Below are 21,406 nucleotides of genomic sequence, written 5' to 3' on the forward strand. Positions count from 1 at the left end.
TCTTACCCACAGAACAGCAAAACAAAATACACATCAGTTTAAAATATCCTCTTTATACTTTAGTTGGATACATAACTACATAGGTAAATTCTTTAAGCAAATTAAAAGACAGCTGTGCAAAAGTAAAGTCGGAAAGATTTACTTGTAGCACTCTATGCCCACGTGATCATCTGGGTGGTCCCAGGCCGGCAACGCGTGTTGTTCCTTTTAAGCCTCAAGTAAGTAAGATAGAACGGCAGCTATATGCCTTTTCGTGTATATTTAATTTTACAAATAAGTTACAGTAATTACAGCGTCTCTTCCCGCATTGTAACACAGAAATAATGTTTAAAGTTAGCATAATTTTCTTTGATTTACTATTATTTTGTAGTTTTGTTGATTAGCTTGAAGATTTCTGACACTTGACCTGTGTTAAGTAATATATCTGTTATTAAATAAACTGCTATAGAAATCCAGTGTTGCTCGTTTCTTAATGTTCTCTGTAAACGTCATATCAGTAAAAGTGAACAAATCTGAATATGCTCGGTTTTTGCTTGGTGTCTGTATAATCCTTTTCTTTCAATGTTTTGCGCTTTTGTTTAGGCTTCTAGATCTAATTAGAATAATTCAAGCAATGCGTTAGTTTGTCTTTTTGTATCACAGGGTAGTGTGATTATCCGTCCTTCTTTTATTTTCCCCCCACATTATTATTATTATTATTATTATTATTATTATTACTATTTCAAGACGCACCGGTGTAGTGCAGCGTACAGTTTGTAAAATTAATGAAACAATTACATTGTTTTGTGTGATCTGTTCATCAGAGCCATGTTACACTTTAGTTACAAAATGACTAGCTTCTTTGAATGTCAAGCTAGGAGAATGATCCAAATTTGGCTTTTCTCGATCATAAATAAATTAGTGCTCCGCTCTTACTTTGCCAAGGCTTAACGTTTATGTGATCAAGCACATTATTAGGCAGCGTTTTGATTCTTTTTCCTTGGGTCTCTTTTCAACCTTCAAGCATATGTCTAGTTAATGGCAGTATACTCTCAAGACCCTCTCCGCTGTTAACCAATTTTATATTACAGTACTGTATATAATAAAACGCTACTGAGTGTGTGTTTATGTGTGTGTCCAACACCCTGTTCCTCCGAGCAATCTGATTGGTCTGGCTCTGGCTGGTCAGTGGTAGGGAGAATGATATGATACTTTAGGGATGCGAAGTGCAATTCCTAATTGTGTAAATTATAAAAAAAAAAAAGGACCAACAAGACAAATAGCGTACTGAGCAAAGCTGAGTCTCTAAATATTAATGCGGCACACCGTGATCCACCTTCAAGGATAGGAAGCATGATGTTTTCACAGCGGATAATAGGGGCACGTCTATCATAGTCAAAAAGCAGACAGGAGGCAAGCATGGTGACAGTCTGAGAAGCTGAAGCAGGAACGCGATAGGCAAGAGAAGGTTGACATACATGGGGATATTGAGGAAAGGCGTAGGAGGAATGCTGATGGAACACTTTAGGGCAAGAGATAAATTATTTTTCCATTTATTCTATTACCTGTGTATGTAACAGTTAAGTGTCATTAATCATTAATATTTTGTTAATCACAATTTTTGTAATGATTTTTTAATCAGAAATGCTTAAACTCCTTAGAGTTAACCCCGAGAGTGAGTTATGCTCAGAATTACACTCACGCAGTCATGTGATGATCCGCTTTACAGTTCTAAGTCAGAATAACTCCCTGGACAATATTCTGCTACCATCTAGTGGATAAAATAACATTATGCTGCAAAAAGCATTAATATTTCTATGCATTTTGCCACTCTAAGGTATCATCAATATTCATAAGTGTGGCAGAGCCTTCAACCAAAACAAACTGAACCGTTAGTTGAATCAAGTGATAGTGATGACAATGTGAATTGGTCATCAGACATTTGCACAGATAGTGAAATTGATGCATAGGGCACTGTATGGTAGCCCTCTAAGTACTGTTCACAATGCAGCAACTGTTGTTCTTGTTAGTGGTATAACAACAATATGTATTTCTGTAGAAATGTGGCAGTCACTAAGCCTTGCACTGTGGTAGCTAGCCTACAATAACAAGGGTTGCATTGATATTGTGGATCAGGCATTGTTGTTCTACCCTCTGATGCTCAAGCAATAGAAAAAGTATTATAAAAATAGTGTTGCCTTTACTGTCCCAATTGCAACATGTGTGTTGTGCGTTTGGTGACTGTTTCAAAACATATTACATACATGAAGAGGAGAAAGGAGAGGTTAGGAGCACACACTGATACAGGAGGTGTACTAAATCTGCATCAGTACAGCAGTGAACATTAGACATACCTTTCCCACTTTATCTATGTATACGTTTTGATATTTACATGTTTCTGTTAATTATACACATACCCTTCGACATTCAACATCATTGACTTGTTTTTCCAGGAGTAAACATAATGCTAAGGAGGCTAAAATAGTATTTTAAATATTTGCCTCTTTTATTAAGGAAACTTTTAAATGTAGTCTAGGAAAATGCAACAGTGATCAAAAATCTTTTTTAAATTATCCGCTACTACAATTGTAATATCAGGAGTGCTTCTTGAAGTTCATATTAAAGTGTGAATTGTCTTGATTGTTTTGTTTTGTAATGACATTTACTTTAAGCCTTACAAGGGACACTTCCTTTATAAGGATCTTTTAAAGGATCATTAATAAAATATAACAGTAAAAAAAAGAAAATACATGCCCAAATTAAAAATATTAGGTAAGTGGTTTCCTCACACTTTTCAAGTTAGCTCAAACTCTATTTTATATATCAGGCTTTTTAAAATCAAAACAGCAACCAAATCAGTTACATAAACATTTTGTTTTGTTAGAGTTACAGACTCTAAATAATGTACTAAGCTCTGTATTGCTACATCAGTACATCATTTTTCTAAACCTGAACATGCTTGTGTCAATAAAAACAGTAGATTATCAAGGTATACATTTATTAAGATACTTTAAATGTACCTGTAAAATGTTTAAATAAAATCCTTTTTTTTACATCAAAAGTTACAAATATCAAGACTATAGTCAGATAAAGTAGACGTCCATGTGTTTTCTTACCTTTTTCAAATGCAGCCACTTTTAGTATACAAATGACAATTATAAAATTTAAATATGACTCCTTAATAAACCTAAATAAACATTTTATGTAACTCCTTTTTCTTAAATAACCTAACTGAAATGTCTTACCTCTAGAACTGTATCATCTATATAAACATAAAATTCTGTATTGCAATGATATGGTCAACGTCATAGATAATCTCAGTTCAAGAGACTAAGATACTTTCATGCAAGCACTTAAACCTTGCTTTGGTTTTTCACTCAGAAGCAACTGGCAACATCCCTTTAAACTAACTGTGCTACTTAAATGACACTTATACACAGTTCATTTCAAGTGAAATACACTCTCTTCCACAATGTAATTAAAATGTCACAAAACTCTTGTCTTCTCTTGAATCAAACTTTCCACCTGCTTTCCTTGTAAAAATCATTCTAAGATAGAGGTGTCAAACTGCAGGTTTCTGTTTCAGCCACTTTCTTAATTAGTAACTAGTTGCTACTGCTAATAGAACCTACTTCTTGCCTTGATTTCAGTTGAATTCATTCAAAGCCTTGAATTAAAGCAAAAAGTGAAAGTCTGACTAATATTGATCTGTTCTGGTCAATAACAAATTTTGATAGTGTTCTCGTAAAAAAGAAATAATTACGGTAGTTGTTTTGAATTTTAAAGAGCAACTCATTCATAATTAAGTCAAAATAAGTCTTGTTCATTAACAGGAACTGGTCACTAATTAAGAAAGTGGCTTGAATGAAAACCTGCAGTCTCTGTGGCCCTTCCAATCTCTGACTTTGACACCCCTGCACTAAAATAACAAAAAAAGTTCAATTTGAGTGAAATGTTTATCATTTTAATTATGATCATCCTCAACCTTAAGAATTAATTTTAAATTTGCCCCAAATAAAATATTGCTGAAAACAGCATAACATAAAAGTTAAAACAAATAATTTTATTAAGCTTATGCCATATTTTTTATTTGGGAATTTATACTGTGTACTGGATTGATAGGCAACTTTAAACTGGCTAAATATCAACTGAGGCTGGGTGTATTAATAAATTGGATGGACCTTTCTAGAGCTGATTTTCTTTCTGGTGTTATTTTTACTGGAACAGTTAATCGTTCTTGGACAAAGATGGTTAAAACATTGAGTGCACTTGTTTATTGTATGTGTTGTACCATCACATTACTTCTCTAACTCTTAATATTATTTTGGATTGCACATATTACAGAACAAAAGGTAAACTGCAGTATTGCATTCTTTATTATTATTTGAATAGTTATATACATTGGCAAGTTCAGCCATAATTGTTTATTCTTTTCCATCTTCATAAGGACAACATTTGATATGAATTACAATAAACACTGATTAACATTCATTCTTTTAGGAACCCACAAGAAACTGCAACACAACATGAAACAGATTGCATCAGGTAGTACAAGTAAAGGTCTCTTGTACCTTGAAGTGTCAAAAGAGGAAGGAGAGACGACCCTTTCCCTTCACACCTCAATAACATTGTTCCTCCTGTCTTACTGTGAATCTAAGCTTTTCAAAGTCATCTTGGTTACTGTTTCCACCCCCAGTGAAGATGTTGAGTTTTTAAGACACTTGGAAGGAATGCCAAAAGACCTTGAAGTTGAAGTTCTGTCCAAGAGCCAGTTGCCTCCTATTGTAAGTAGCTGTTGTCTACCTGCTTTATTGGACAAAGAAGGCAAATACTGTCATGCTGGGTTGGCAGTAGTACTTAGATACATTCTTCAACGGACCTGTGAAATGGATCCTGGTAGAAATGATGTGGCAGCACTTCTGGGTTTTAAGAAGACCTGCCTGAAAGCCTGTGCAGAAGTAAGTGCGCATGTTAAGAAGTTGTAGTCCACAATATTGAGAGAAATCAGTTAAATTTGTCTTACCATGTGTCACTATAATTTTTAATTCCTTACAGTCTTCCGTACAGTCTATAATAGACTTAAAATTTTACTTGGGAAGCAATTTCGGGTTACTGCCTGGGGTCTGGTATATACAAAAATCATTGATGTCACTTTGATTTGAAAAATGAAAATGGTGAAAAGTTCATATCAACATAAGAAAACGAGATACCAAATTTTGGCACCTTAGCCAAAACTATGTAAGAAATTTATATGACGAGTCGAAATTATTTTATACAGAAGCAAAGGTGTTAAAACAGAAAATATAAATTTAACAGTAAATACCATCTATATATATCTATCTATCTATCTATCTAGATACTAGTGTTTGAGAACAGTGTAAGTGAATTTTTGTTTTTGTTCAAGCTGAATACATTGTGTGTTTTTTTAAAAGGTAAGTCAGTGGACTCGACTGTGTGAACTTAGCATCCCTGCTGCTGTGGAAGACTTCTTAAAACTGCCTGCTGAGAACCAAACAGACATTCCTTCAGCAATTCTTCAGCTGGAAAAAAAACTTAGAGAGCCTGTTAGAGTGCATAATGATGACAAAATCCGTCGGCAAAAGCTGCAGCATCAAAAAGAGGAAAAGAAAACATCCTCACAAATCAGAGAGCAAAACCAGGCAGAAACTGGGGAGAATTTGCATACAGAAGACCTAGAGCTTGGTGCAGCACTTTCTAAACTGTCATTACGGACAGAAATGCCCACTTCCACTAGGAGGCCTCCTTGCGTCAGAAAAGTGAAAACAACACATCTTCCTCCACTGGAGCACGTATTTGCAGAAGGCCTATACTTTACACTTACTGATGTGGTTTTACTGCCATGTCTTCATCGGTTCCTGGTAGGTTTTTAAAGCATATAATACATTTCATTGTTTTACGTTTATGCACCTTATTTATGTATTGAATGGAATGTGATGTTAGAAAAATATTTGTGGAGGTAATGCATATTTTTGTTTTTTATCTTAAAAATGAAACAAACAACAAACACAGCCTTTTTTAAATTCTATGAAGTATTCTGTGATCATTTCAAATTAGAGTTAGTGTAATAATATGAGTTAAAACTATTTTATAATTAATGTTGGGAAACAGTCATTATATTTCACCACTAGTAGTTATAGAACTCAATAACATAAGTTTTCCAAAAACCTCATTAAAATTTCCATTGTTCAGTTGATTGATTCTACATTTACTTTGAAGTTTCAGTAATTTTTTCCATTCTATGAAACAACCTGGGGTTTCTGAATACTGCATATTAAAGTGATAATTAAAGGAACTGGAAGACATTTGTCTGCAGGGCACTAACACAAAAACAGAAATTAAATACAGTTTTTAAGTTGGTTTGGTGCTTGTTGTAAAAGGATAGGTGTGACAGGCCCTGTTGAACTTTAGTTTTGCTTTTCTGTGTTTATTCCTTAAAAGTATTTGATCTCAATACTAAATACTGTAAACATTTTTGTTAGATTTAAAAGGACTACAGATATGTAATAGTAACAGAAGATAATATTCAATAGCTTCCTGCATCAAATGAGCTATGCAAAAATAATCATTGCTATAGGCACTTCTTCTCTTTTAGTGTTCTTGAGAGCAAAAAATAAAAACTGTTGTATGTTTCTTTTTAATTATTTTTTTATTGCTTAGAAAGTTCAGTTTGTTAGTGATACTGGAGTGATAGCCTAAGTTTCATGAAACATCACAACATTTTCAAACAGGAGCCTTCTCTCTGTGGTTTGCATATTTGCTGTGTGTTTGAATGCTGATGTAAAATTAACCAAAAGTAAGAGACTATGGATGTGTTCTTCAGTATGAGCTTCAATGGATTGTATTCTTTCCAGAGTTATTCTTGATTTGTGCCCAGTGCTGTCATAGTAATTCCTCCTGGCAACAGTAATGTAATGTTAGATAAAAAACACGTCACAAACAAATTGATTTATCTTTTGGTAATATAAGAAAGTGTTTGTTAGGGTAAATTCTGAAAGGTTTTCTTAAGGAACTTTTGGATCTGTGTGCTGGTTGGTGGGTATCTTTATACACATTGCATTATTGTTTCAGCGATGCCCTGTTGTCCTCTGTCATGGGCACCAAACTCTACCAGGATATTAGTTAGTTATAAACCTAGATGGACCAGGCCAAATGAAGAGACAGGATTTTGACTTTTTAGTCAAAAGTGTAACAGAACTTCATTAGAAACAAAGAATTAAAGTGACACAGTGCAAATAATCATTCAATAAATAATGCTTCATAAAACATATCCCCTTAAAAAGCAGTGTCTTTGGTTGTAAAAAAAAATCCATAAATAAATCAAAACAAATAATTAAGTTCATTTAAAATCCAAATAATCTATTCACGATGTATTTCCATTTTTTTCTGTTAGGACCCAGAGACAAATCACTCCTACATACTCTCTGGTATCCCATCTGGCATCTCCATCAGTACTTGCATAGTGCAGACCATTTTGCATAGCCCATTACATCACAATCTACCACCTCCTCCAGTCATTGCTGTTCAGTCTGCCAGCCTCCACAGCATATTCACCACAGCTCACTTGCCCTAGCCCGTTAAACAATGCTGCTTTGGATATCGCCCCGCTCTGTGTTCCAGCAGTTACACTCCAGTATGGTTCCCTGCACACTAGCTCTGTGTTATTCAGCAGAGTTTCAGCCTGCTACCGATGCTCCTTTACACGGTTCAGCAGAGCTGATACCATTAGTCCTGAATATTCTAGCAGAAGTACCTTCCAGCAACTCATTGATTGGTCTATTCTTTCTTTGCAGGCTGTCCTGTTTTGTTGTTATTTTTACACAGCTCAGCAGAGTTGATGCCACCAGTCATGACTTTTGTAATAGGAATACCTCCCAGCTACTGTTCATTGATTGATCTATTATTACTTTTCAGTCTCTCCTGTTGTCATTTTTGTTGTCTTCTTACTGAGCACATTGACACTCTTTTAAATTTTGTGGCAACCTCAGCTGATACTACTTAATTGTGCAGACTACTCCTACTGTAACCAACTGAATAAAGGGAATTGAATGCACTCATGTGCAGACTGCTAGTCAAGGTAGGAAAAATTCACTAAAACCCATTAAAATTTATAAATTGATCCATTCAAATGAGACTCGACTTACAACAGGCTCCATTTAGGAGAACACAAATTATTAGTTGGAAACTTAGAATTAATTTACTTTTATGCTGTTTTGTATTTTGTTTTTTACTTTAATATATCACTGTATGTTTCTACTTGCCCAGTGTCATCTAACTGACTGCTTCCAGTTGCACGGCAAGTTTTTTCTGCATGTATGCAAACCTCTATTGTAAGCTTCGATGATGAACGCTTAATTTTCAAGACCTGCTTAGCTTCTCCTAAGGGCATCTGTCCAAGCTGTGAGTTGGCAATGTGAATGTCAGAAATATAACTTTTGAAATCTTAGATTCCTAGTTGCATTTAACACAGTTACTCAATAAAATGAGCACCATAGGTTTGGTAGCTAAATCAGAAATGGCCAAGTGATACAAACAAGCTAGTGCAATTTTGTGTTTGTCTTAATGTGTTAACTATAAAGTTGTTTATTAATATTTTAATTTTTTATTAATTTTATTACAATCCATACAAAGCAATCAAGTTTTTACAAAAAGAAGAATTGAGTTAAGAACAGATCGATCCCCACTCCAAGAGAGAGAGCAAGCCAAACGGCGTAAAATTTAAGGCTTGTAAACATACCTAAATTAATAAATTCTCTGTGCTTTATAAACTTATTTTAAAATATTACTGATTAGATCCTGCCATGTTTTGAAAAAAGTCTGTACGGATCCTCTAACTGAGTATTTGATTTTTCCAATTTCAAATAATATAACACATCGGTTTCCCACTGACTTAATAGAGGAGAGTTTGGGTTCTTCCAGTTTATCAGAATGAGTCTGCGTGCCAAGAGTGTAGTGAATGCCATCACAATTTGTTTGTCCTTCTCCACTCTAAGCCCCTCTGGAAGAACCCCAAACACAGCTGTTAATGGGTTAGGAGGGATTGTGAGTCCAAGGCTGTCTGAAGGTAATTAAAAATTTTTGTCCAGAATAATGTTAATTTGGTGCAGGCCCAGAACATGTGACCCAGTGAGGCTGGGGCTTGGTTGCAACGTTCGCAGGTTGGATCATGCCCTGGAAACATTTTGGAGAGTTTTAGTCGAGACAGATGTGCTCGATATATAATTTTGAGTTGTATAATTGTATGCTTTGCATATGGAGCTCGAGTGAATTCTCTGCATTGCTACTTTCCACTCCTTTTCTGATATATTAATTGAGAGATCTTTTCCCAGTGTCCTCTTGGATCTTTGAAAGGAAGGGATTGTAAAATGATTTTATATATTGTAGAGATGGAGTCTAATTCCTTGAGATTGAGCAATATTTTTCCAGCGTGGATGAGGGTGCAAGATGAGGAAAATCTGGAAGGTTCTGTTTAACAAAGTTCCTGATTTGAAGATAGTGAAAGAAATGTGTAGCTGGAATGTTAAATTTGGAATGTAATTGTTCATAGGATGCAAAGACGTTGTCTATATAAAGATCTCTAAGCAAGTTAATTCCAAATTTTTCCAGATATTAAAACTGCATATGTTTGTGAAGGTTGAAAGAGGTGGTTCTCTTGAAGGGTGCCACAGATAGAAGCTTCTCCGTCTTAAAATGCTTTCTACATTGGTTCCAGATTCTAAGTGAGTGGAGCACAATTGGGTTATTAGTGTATTGCCGATAACGTGTGTTTATTGGAGACCAGAGCAAGGAATACAAAGAAGTACTGCAGGATTTTACTTCTATTGCGGTCCAAGCCTGTGTATGTTCTTCTATTTGTGTCCAGGTTCTTATCGCCTGTATATTTGCGCCCAGTAATAAAACTGGAAGTTAGGTAGAGCCATGCCGCCTTCTGCCTTTTGTCTTTGTAGGGTCGCTCTTTTGATGCGTGGATGTTTTGAATTCCAAATAAATGAGGTTATTGTTGAATCTAATTGCTTAAAGAATGATTTATTAATGTATATTGGGATGTTTTGAAATAAAAAGGAGCTTAGGAAGAATATTCATCTTAACAGTGTTAATTCTTCCAGCTAGTGTGAGATGAAGGGTTGACCATCTATGCAAGTCTTGTTTAATTTTTTCCATGCAGATGGCGAAATTTTGTTGATATAGAGCTTTATGTTTACTTGTGATGTTTACCCCTAGGTATTTAAACTGTTCTGCAATGATAAAAGGTAGGGTGTCTAATCTAATATTATATGCTTGAGAATTCACTGGAAAGAGTACACTTTTATTCAGATTAATTCTGAGACCAGAGATCTTTTGAAATTCTGTGAGTGCTGCTAAGACTGCAGGCACAGAATTTTCTGGGTCCGAAATATACAGTACCATATCATCTGCATATAATGAGATTTTCTGTTCCAGTCCTTCTCTGCTAATCCCTTTCATCTGATCAGTATTTCACAATGTATTGCCAGTGGTTCAATGGCAATCGCAAACAGCAGCGGTGACAAGGGGCATCCTTGTCTAGTGCCACGTTCTAGTTTAAAGTAGTCTGAGCAAATGTTATTGATGCAAACTGAAGCTTCTGGGTTAGTATACAGTAATTTAATCCATGCACAAATGTTTGGGCCAAACCCAAACTTCTCCAAAATAGTAAAAAGGTATTTCCATTCAATCATGTCGAATGCTTTTCTGCATCCAATGATAATAATATTTCTGGGGTGTTTGATTTAGTTGGTGAGTATATTACATTAAACAGGCGTCGAAGATTTGAAGATAAGTGTCGGCCCCTAATAAATCCAGTTTGGTCTTGTGATATTACCGAGGGAGCACTTTCTCCATCCTTCTAGCTATGATTTTAGAGAGTATTTTAACGTCGTTATTCAGAAGTGAAATTGGTCTGTATGATGCACATTGTAATAAGTCCTTATTTTGTTTTGGAAAGACAGTGATTAATGCTTGGCGAAAGGTTTGTGGAAGAAATTGGTTATCTCCATCCATCCATCCATCCTCTTCCGCTTATCCAAGGTCGGGTCGCGGGGGTAGCAGCTTAAGCAGAGAAGCCCAGACTTCCCTCTCCCCGGCCACTTCTTCCAGCTCTCCTGGGAGAATCCCAAGGCGTTCCCAGGCCAGCCGGGAAACATAGTCCCTCCAGCGTGTCCTGGGTCTTCCCCGGGGCTTCCTCCCGGTTGGACGTGCCCGGAACACCTCACCAGGGAGGCTTCCAGGAGGCATCCTGATCAGATGCCCGAGCCACCTCATCTGACTCCTCTCGATGCGGAGGAGCAGCGGTTCTACTCTGAGCCCCTCCCGGATGACTGAGCTCCTCACCCTATCCTGAAGAGAAAGCCCAGACACCCTGCGAAGGAAACTCATTTCAGCCGCTTGTATTCGCGATCTCGTTCTTTCGGTCACTAACTACCCATAGCTCATGACCATAGGTGAGGGTAGGAACGTAGATCGACTGGTAAATTGAGAGCTTTGCCTTACAGCTCAGCTCTTTTTTCACCACGACAGACCGATGCAGAGCCCGCATCACTGCGGATGCCGCACCGATCCGCCTGTCAATCTCACGATCCATTCTTCCCTCACTCGTGAACAAGACCCCGAGATACTTAAACTCCTCCACTTGGGGCAGGATCTCCCCCCCAACCCTGAGAGGGCACTCCACCCTTTTCCAGCTGCTTTTCCACCTTGGAGTGACTTTATAGCATCTAGTAATTCTGATAATGCCAGAGGTTTATCAAGTTCCTCCACACTAAAAGCGTCTATTTGTGGCACCTGTAATGTATCCAGAAATGCATTAGATTGTATATTGTCTTCTTTAAACTCAGTAGTATGTAGAGATTTATAGTAGTCTCTGAAAGTGTGCATTATATTTTTGTGTTTGATGATTTTATCTCTGTTCGTGTTAGTGATTACCGAGATTGCGTTGCATACTTCTTGCTTGTGAATTTGTTGAGCTAAAAGCTTATTAGCCTTCTCTCCATGTTCATAGTAATGATGTCTGGATTTGTAAATTAGTTGTTCAGTTTCTTTAGTTGTCTTGTGTTAACTATAAAGTTACTTGATATTTTTGGCGAGTATATGAATCTCTGAAGTGCTTATGCCAGAGTTCTGGAATGGACCTTGTATACATAACTCCTCAACTGACTTAGCTATATTTGCTTCATAGACACTATAGTATAATCTTAAATGTTCTACTGATGACTTCTAATGTAGACTTAGCTATATTTGCTTCATAGACACTATAGTATAATCTTAAATGTTCTACTGATGACTTCTAATGTAGATAATTCCAACAACCCTTTTGTTCATGTCAAAACAAAACACACACGATCCTCTGGAACAGGTCATCCCACTTTTTAAAGGCTCATTTTGTAGCTCTCATTGAATACTTATTTAGTGTAATTGTTCCTTGTGTCATGAGGTAAATTACTTTTATAAACATATTTTTTTCTCTCTTTTAGTGTAATCAGCTATACCTTGTAATCATTTTATTTAATTTGAACCTTTTGTACTAACTACTGATTGTGCTAATACTACATTATTAACTTATACATCAGTGGAATATTCACTTGTGTGCAAATTAGTAAGGCTTAAATTACACACAAATGCTTCCTACCCTCTGAAAAACAGAAAATTTATTTTGTAGTTTTCAGATTGACACATAAAATAAAAGAACTGGGAAATAATAGTTTTCTTAGTGAAAGTAGGTGGATATTTAAAAGCAGGAAATGTTTGTGATGAAAACCACAGGTTTCAGAAAATGGTTAATGAAATGTAAGCATATAAAGGTGCAGCAGAGAAAAAAAAACCTTAATTTTTTGTAAATAAAAATATCAAACTATAATACTGTATGCAAAATAGGGGAAGAAAAAAGTCCAGCTAATTAAACAGTTAGACAAGTGAGATATAAGAGTGACTCCCTGATTTGTGAAATTGGTTGGAATGTAAACCAGTAGTCACAGGGATACCCCAGGATTGAACTTTAGAATTTAGAGGTTAAATTTATTTATGGCATATTTTGAAGGCAGAGGTCATCTGTCTGTCAAAACAAGAAAAAAAAAATGTGTACTGTGGTAATTAAAATTAAGTATATGTATTCCCAAAATGTTTACAGGGAAGTATTTCGCAAAACAATAAAAAGTTCCTTTAGAACACTAATATGCTACCATCTGAATTAAGATAAAGATATTTCAGGCTGTTAATTAGAGATCCAATCCACTGTTAAGTGGGTCCACAGATAATAAGGGATATGTGCTTTCATGCTTGTACTTAACTGTTGATGTCTTTATTAATGTAAAACTACATAAAAAGCATTACACTTATTTTCTTTCCTTTTTTTATAACAGCTACAAAGGAATCATCTTTCCAATATAATATGACTTTACAGTCTCCATTTTAAATCTTTCCTTTAAAGTTATTTGCTAAAGGAATATCGTCTTGTGGACAGATTCTTGTATACAAACAATTACTAGAGAGAATACAAATATTTCAAGGGAGGATAAGATAATACATTTTCATTAGTGAAAAAAGAATGAGAACTGAATTATTTTCATGACAGTGCTGAAATGAATCATAGGGTTGGTTTTCTTTAGGACAATAATAAGTAATACAATTAAATCTACTAAATGTTTCCCCTTTGCCTCTCTTCCATTGAGTCTTTTGACTGTTTTATAGTATAAAAACATTTATAGTTTGTAAAAAATGTTTGATAGACAGTGAGCACATTCAAACCAAGATATATATATATTTTTAGAGCTTCTTTAATTTCTAGGTAATTTACTCTGCCTGTCAAAATATTTAATAAACTGTGTGTTTCATTATCTAAACATTTTTTTCTTATTATTAAATGGCAGACGTTGTAGCATATATGAGAAATTCTCTCATTAATATTAAATTTATTATTTTTTTTTTTGATTAAACATCATTATTTTGTATTAATTTAAATTCAAATTAAAAACCTTAAGGGAAGCAGGTTACAGTACTAATTCAGTTGTTATCGCACTGAGAAGGGATGTTGAAAGGTAGGCTGACCTGTACAGATCCGATGCTGCAAACACAGCTGCATCATGGGCACTTCCAGGAGTGCCAACATAAATGTCTCGTATCATGCACCTGTCATCAACAAGGGCCTGGAGAACAATAGATGGCCACCCTTTGCGATTAATGTAATCGCGGTAGCCTTCCGTCGGGGAAAGAATAGGCACATGCGTGCCATCCAGCGTACCGTAAATCTGTGGCACAATATGCACCAAGGAATTGCGGTATGCAATTTCATTGGCCTCCGCTACAGTCGGAAGTCTGATATAACGCTGCATTAATTTTTCTTTAATGCACACAGCATATACACATCGATGGACGGTAGTTTTACTAACCCCGAAAGTTTCTCCAACTACTCTATACTTGGCGCAGGTTGCCAGGTTGTAAAGGGCGATGGTAATCCGCTTTTGGGTTGGAACCGGTGGTCGGTGGCAACCTGTGATGGGCGCAACATCAGGACTGATGAACCCACACAACATCTCAAACGTCGGCCGTGTCATTCTAAAATGTTGCAGCCAGAGATGTGAAGTGTCTCGCCACCACCTCCTCCCAGAAGGTCTTATTCCGTCGTTTCTCCCATACCCGTGGGTTTTGTCGCACTGGGGTACTTTCTTCGAGCTCTAGGGCTATCAGACCAGCAACTGCTTCATTCTGCTGTTGTCTTCAGATATTATGTACAATTCCAATTATTCGTGAAACTGAAATAACAGTAAGCTGGCAAATTTCAAAAAACTGTCTGAATAATCTCTCCATTTCTTTGTTTCTTTGTTTAGTGGAGGGGGTGTAACGTAGAAAACAAAAGGTAGATAATTTGCAACATACACAAAATTATGTATGGAAACGGCTCAAGGGCAGATTTTTTTTCACAATACAATAAAACTTATGCGACAGTTCATTTTGCGGGGGATGACGTCATCACGCACACCATTTTATCGATAAAAAGCCAGTTGGATGGAAACAGGAAACAGAGACAGCAAATATCGCACATTTTTTTACGTATATTCTGTTTGTAAATAACAAAACGTTGGAAAAAACTGGATGGAAACTTGGCTAGTGTTACTTCGCAAAATGAGAACATCTCATTATTTGTTTAACAGGAGAAAAACTATCCAATTAAATACAACCCTTACCTAGATCCATGACAAGCCCTCCATTGGATTTCTTATACTGTAGAAATAATGCAGAGGCTTTATGAGCTTACATTTCTGAATCTGAACTTTTAGGTTTTTTTTTCCAGTGTTAATTTCTGCAGAATTTCTTGTGCATATATTCTTTTCTTATTCTTGTCAGTAGGTATTGCTGTATGCATAGCTACAGTACTTTGCTGAATTTGAACAAATGTTCTTTTAGTACTTGGAGCACAAGCTGTTTAGTGATTAGTGATCAGTTTGTGAAATTACATCTGGCCAAAGGAACAAAGGGAATGCACTTATTCTAGACTCAACAGTGTAGGATTTTAATATACTGTATGACAGTCGATGTTTGTTCTTACATAGTCCTTGTTGGACATGCGTTTCTCTGTTTCAGTCTGCCAAATGCAATGACAGAGATCATTTGTAACTCAAAACAACTCTGAAAGTCTGTGCATCTTAAATGGTGTTTCTCTACTTCTTTACTGTCTGCCTACCCTCATGTTTTCAAACTGTTTCCTTTTTCTTAATTTTTATATTGCCTTTGCAAGTTCGCATATTTGAATTTACAACTTGGACTTGTAACATGATGCAGTATGTTCTGTTCAAATATCTGCAGATTGCATTGACTGGTTTGTACTTTCAGTCTCTTTTGTCTTGATTGGGTCTTAGGCAACCCTATTTTCCCTTCTTTATTGTGTAAAATTTTACCCCTAGGTAACAAAATAGAATAACAGAACAAATGAAGACAGAATTACACAATTTATTATTATAGGTAATATGCCTAAATTATAAGGCATCAGTACCATGAGTGTTGGTTACAAACCATACAACTTGCTAATGCATCTTTACAGGCCCAAGGAACCTGTCTATTTCAATATGGCTGCAGAGACAGAGTTGTCTTCTCTTTATGGAGGAATGACAATGAAAGGTGGAATGACCAACTTATACAAATTCCTCTCACAAGTCCTGAATGAATGGGGCGTTGTGGTACAGAATGTGCATCCAATTCAAGACTATTCTTAAACGGCCACTGTTCAGAACAATGGGTACACAAACTTACTTTTCAAACCTACCCTCCCATGTAGACTTTTCTTCTTGGAGAATGGGTTAATATGTCTAAACTCCTCTTGTCCCCCTTCCAAGCCTTTAGCTGCAGTGGCAGCTCTGCACCCCAAAATCCCCACCACCAATTTCATATCCTGAGTCAGTACTTAACACTATCTCCTAAAGACTTATGCCATAGAATATATGCTTATGTGTTATAAAACTGTTTCTTTCTTTTACAATACAAATGTAAACCTATTTGTAACAATGCTAAATATCACAACTACACAACAGCAATACAACATTAAAGTAAGTGCACACAACACATGCTCTCAATCAACTTTGTGTAAATCAGTTCATTTTTACTTTATATTTTTTTAAATTTCTGAGCATTTTTAATCCCCATTATACTGCCATTTGGTTGTTTATTAGAAAAGATTAAAGTAGTTTTGTAATACTGAATTTGTCTTAGAATAAAAATATTTTAGGAAGCATTGATATAATTATTCTTTATCTGTCATTCCAATGATGAATTTTAATTAATATAAAGTAGTATTAATCCTAAATACAAATTACAGTATATACAGTTAATTTAGAAAATATTTAGCCCCCTTCACTCTCTGAGCACTTTATTGGTTTGTACATGTAATCTTAAATTTAATTTAAACTAGTGGGCTTCGCCCCCTGCTCGCTTTGCTTGCCAACCCCTTGGCCTGCGCTACGTGACAGCCACTTTGCGTCTGTGCTGCTCGCGTATGTGGATTTCACTTTCACCAAACAATAAATCTTTTAATTCTCGCGGATAGGCCTTTTCAATGGGAAGAAACACTACTTTTCCCTGATGGCAACATGAATTAGACAATCTACAAGTCTCCGACTTAAAGTATAAATCCAAACAATATTTTCAATCTCTTTTAGCTGTTCAGCAATTTCACTGAGTTATAATTTCCATTTGTTTGTGCTAATGTGATCTTTACTATTATTTTTTTGAGACTTTCAAATTTTAGTACTTTCATAATCTCTAACCTTCTCTGTTTTGCGGCAACCTTTTTGAACCTCTTTACGAAGTTCTACTTTGTCATCTACTCTTTGTCTTTTACACCGTGTTCCAAATTATTAGGCAAATTGTATTTAAGTGTCATAAAGATTAAATTTTTTTTTTCAATTAAACTCACGAATGGTATTGTGTCTCTGGGCTCTTTTGATCACTGAAATCAATTTTGGACACCTGTGATAATTAGTTTGCCAGGTGAGCCCAATTAAAGGAAAAACTACTAAAGAAGCATGTTCCACATTATTAAGAAGACCACCATTTTCAAGCAATATGGGAAAGAAAAAGGATCTCTCTACTGACGAAAAGCGTGAAATAGTTGAATGCCTTGGACAAGGTATGAAAACCTTAGATATTTCACAAAAACTTAAGCGTGATCATTGTACTGTTAAAAGATTTGTGGCTGACTCAGAGCACACACGGGTTCGTGCAGATAAAGGCAAAATGAGGAAGGTTTCTGTCAGACAAATACATCAGATTAAGAGAGCAGCTGCTAAAATGCCATTACAAAGCAGCAAACAGGTATTTGAAGCTGCTGGTGCCTCTGGAGTTCCTCAAACATCAAGGAGCAGGATCCTCCAGAGGATTGCAGTTATGCATAAACCTTCTATTCGGCCAACCCTAACCAATGCTCACAAGCAGAAACGACTGCAGTGGGCCCAGAACTACATGAAGACTAATTTTCAAACAGTCTTGTTTACAGATGACTGCTGTGCAACCCTGGATGGTCCAGATGGATGGAGTGGTGGATGGCCACCATGTCCCAACAAGGCTACGATGTCAGCAAGGAAGTGGTGGAGTCATGTTTTGGGCCGGAATCATGGGGAGTGAGCTGGTCTGCCCCTTTAGGGTCCCTGAAGGTGTGAAAATGACCTCTGAAAAGTATGTGGAGTTTCTGACTGACCACTTTCTTCCATGGTACAAAAACAAGAACTGTGATTTCCGTAACAAATCCTCTTCATGCATGACAATGCACCATCTCATGCTGCAAGGAATACCTCTGCATCATTGGCTGCTATCAGCATAAAAGGAGAGAAACTCATGGCGTGGCCCCCATCCTCTCCTGACCTCAATCCTATTGAGAACCTTTGGAGCATCCTCAAGCAAAAGATATATGAGGGTGGGAGGCAGTTTACAACCAAACAGCAGCTCTGGGAGGCTATTCTGACATTCTGCAAAGAAACTTGAGCAGAAACTCTCCAAAAACTGACAAGTTCAATGGATACAAGAATTGTGAAGCTGCTATCAAATAAGGGGTCCTATGTTAACATGTAACTTGACCTGTTAGATGTTTTGGATTGAAATAGCTTTTGATTTCAGTAAATATGACCTCCTAATGCAGCAAATTCAACAAATTACCATTTTCAGTTCTTTACAACCTATAAAATGTTTTGAAACTCTGTTGTGCGTAATAATTTGGAACAGTGCATTTTAAGTATTTTATTTTTGAAAAACATACCGTTATCATTAGGAGGTTTGTTCAGTAACATCCGGATTATACTCCAATGGTTGACAACTCAAAAATTATGCTGACTGACACTTGTATCGACTATTTAGGAAAATCAGAGAAAAATATCATTTGCATAATAATTTGGAATGGGGCGTATTTCCAGCCCCGGGCGTGGTTAAATATCTTGGCACAAAGTCTCGTCTCAAGGGACTTGAAAGTATCTCTCTGAAAAATTCATGCTTCATCCCACGCTAAAATGTCTCATCTTGTCCCAGGATTTTTTTATATAATAGAAAGATTTAATTTTAATTTTAAACAAATACGTTTTTGTCCATTAATCTACAGTTAGTAACCCATAATGGCACAATGAAAACATGTTTGCAGAAAGGTTTTTAAATTTATTAAAAATCACAAACTGAAATCTCTTATTCATATAAGAATTCAGACTTTTAATTTGGTACTTTAAAGAAGTTCTTTTGGCAGCACTGTTTTCTTAGGTAAATCTGCACAAGTTTTGAACACCCAGATCTGGGCATTTTATCTCATCTTTCCTTGCAGATCCTCTTAATCTCAATTATAACAGATTAGAAGCATCTGTAAATTGCCATCTTTAAGTTTCTCCACAGAGTTTATGCCTGTGCCTTGGCTGAGCCACCAAGGATAGTCAGGGACTTGTCCCAAAGCCACTCCAGTATTAGCTGTATGCTTTGTTTCATTATTGTGCTTCCAGGTGAACTATCATCCTTGTCTGAGACTGCATGCATTCTGGTGCACATTTTCTTCAGGAAACACTCTATATTTCATTGCATTAAACTTTCCCTTAATTTTAATTACTATCATTGTCCCTACCACTGACAAGCATCATCATGGCATGATGCTGCCACTACCATGCTTCACCGTAGGGTTGGTATTAGACCAGTGATGAGCAATGCCTCATTTTTGCCACACACAGTTCTTGGAGCTTTGCCGAAAGAGTTCATTTTTTGTCTCATCAGACCAGAGTCCTTTAAAGGCTTTTTAAGTAATTCTAAGCAAATTGTCATATGCTTTTTACTCGAGTGGCTTCCATCTAGCCACTCTACCATAAACACCTAATTGATGGAGTGCTACTGAGATGGTGTGGACTATGCCTGACAGTTTATCCCGGCCAAGTCCCCCAAGCCGCCAGATGGAGCCCTCCCTGCAATGTGGAGATGCCCCGAATTCCAGCAGGGCATCATGGACTTTGGAGTTGTAGTGCACAGCCCTGCTGGATAACGTTGGGGCCGCCAGGGGACGCTGCAGGGAGACACAGAGACATTTGCTTTTCCTACAGCCCGGAACTACTTGCCAGTCACGAAGACGGAAGGAATAAAGTGCTTCCGGGCTGACAAAGAAAGAAGAGTTTTGATTTGACCCGGAAGTGCTAGGAAGTCACATGGACTGCAGGTCAAGGAGCACTTCTGGATCGTGGACTATAAAAAGGACAATGAAACACCAGAGCGTTGAGCTGAGCTGGGTAGTAGGAGGGCAACGCGTCTGGGAGTGGAGGATTGGTTATTATATTTGTTATTGGTTATTTATGAATAGTGTGGAGTGGAGGGTGCTTGGTGCACATAATTCTTATAATAAAAAGAGTAATTGCACTTTTACCTGGTGTTTGGCGTGGTACCTGAGGGTTCAAGGGAGCGATAGCGCCCCCTACTGCTACAATGGTCATAATTCCAAAAGGTTCTCTGTCCGAGCAGAGGACTTCTGAAGCTCTGTTAGAGTTACTAACATGTTATTTTTGAAGGAATCGGCAACAGCACCAGTGCCAGGTTAGGTAATTGAGATTTTTCAACTTTGTTCTTCAAATATACTTGTCACTGCAGGCTTTCTTTTCAAGTAATTTATTTTGTTGGTGCTTACTACCACAGTTTAACAGTAAAATTTTTGCTCTCACTTTGAAAACAATATATGACATAACAACTTGTCTAAGGAGTCATTTATTTTTTATATAATTTGTTATATGAATGCTTTTACATTTCACATTCATTTTATATTTGTAAATTATATTGTAGTGTCTATGCCCAGTGCCACAATGGATGGATTCTCTGCACTTTACATGACACTTTGAGGAGGCTCTCTATCCTTAAAAGGACTGCTTGCCTTATTCCGCAGCAGTTGAAAAAAAGAATGTGACTTTGCAGTCTTACCATTTATATAGGTGCCCCTGCCAGTGGTGATGTAATGCCAGCTCATATTTGGGTGACTCATCCTTGGCTAATGTAACTTGCCAGCGTCATTACAATATATGTTTATATATTAGAATATTAGTAATATATTCATATTAGTTTCGACAGAGCTATACCTTTCAAGTTTATCTGATAAATATTGATAAAATCAGTATTTTTCTGTTTAACAAGGTTGTCTTGTCTTAAAACAGATTGAGTATTCCTAATATGAAATTCCTGAGACCTGGAGTATCTCGGATTTTGAATATTTTTGGAATTTCGAATGTTTGCATATACATAATGAGATATCTTGGGGACACCCTTGATCAGGTAGGGTAAAGCAGTCAAAACAATGAAATGACAACTTGCATGTATGATAATACATATCACTGAACCGTTATTATAATGTGCATTGACATGACAAACATGTTAAACCTCGAAAGTCTTGACTATGATATACAGACTGTATTTT

General features: G+C 36.5%; 1 protein-coding gene across 2 annotated transcripts in view; it reads left to right on the plus strand.

Moving 5' to 3' along the window:
• The first annotated feature begins 132 nt into the window (after window positions 1-132).
• Window positions 133-21,406, plus strand: part of gstcd (glutathione S-transferase, C-terminal domain containing) — a 131,128-nt gene continuing 109,854 nt past the window's right edge. For both annotated transcript variants that reach the window (XM_039759196.1, XM_039759197.1), the window contains exons 1-3: window positions 133-218; window positions 4,480-4,937; window positions 5,412-5,858. In XM_039759196.1, coding sequence (XP_039615130.1) covers window positions 4,506-4,937; window positions 5,412-5,858 — 879 coding nt within the window. In that variant the 5' untranslated portion in view covers window positions 133-218; window positions 4,480-4,505. The remainder of the gene's footprint in view (window positions 219-4,479; window positions 4,938-5,411; window positions 5,859-21,406) is intronic.

The sequence above is a fragment of the Polypterus senegalus genome, chromosome 7 (genome assembly GCF_016835505.1).
Source record: "Polypterus senegalus isolate Bchr_013 chromosome 7, ASM1683550v1, whole genome shotgun sequence".
NCBI lineage: Eukaryota > Metazoa > Chordata > Cladistia > Polypteriformes > Polypteridae > Polypterus > Polypterus senegalus.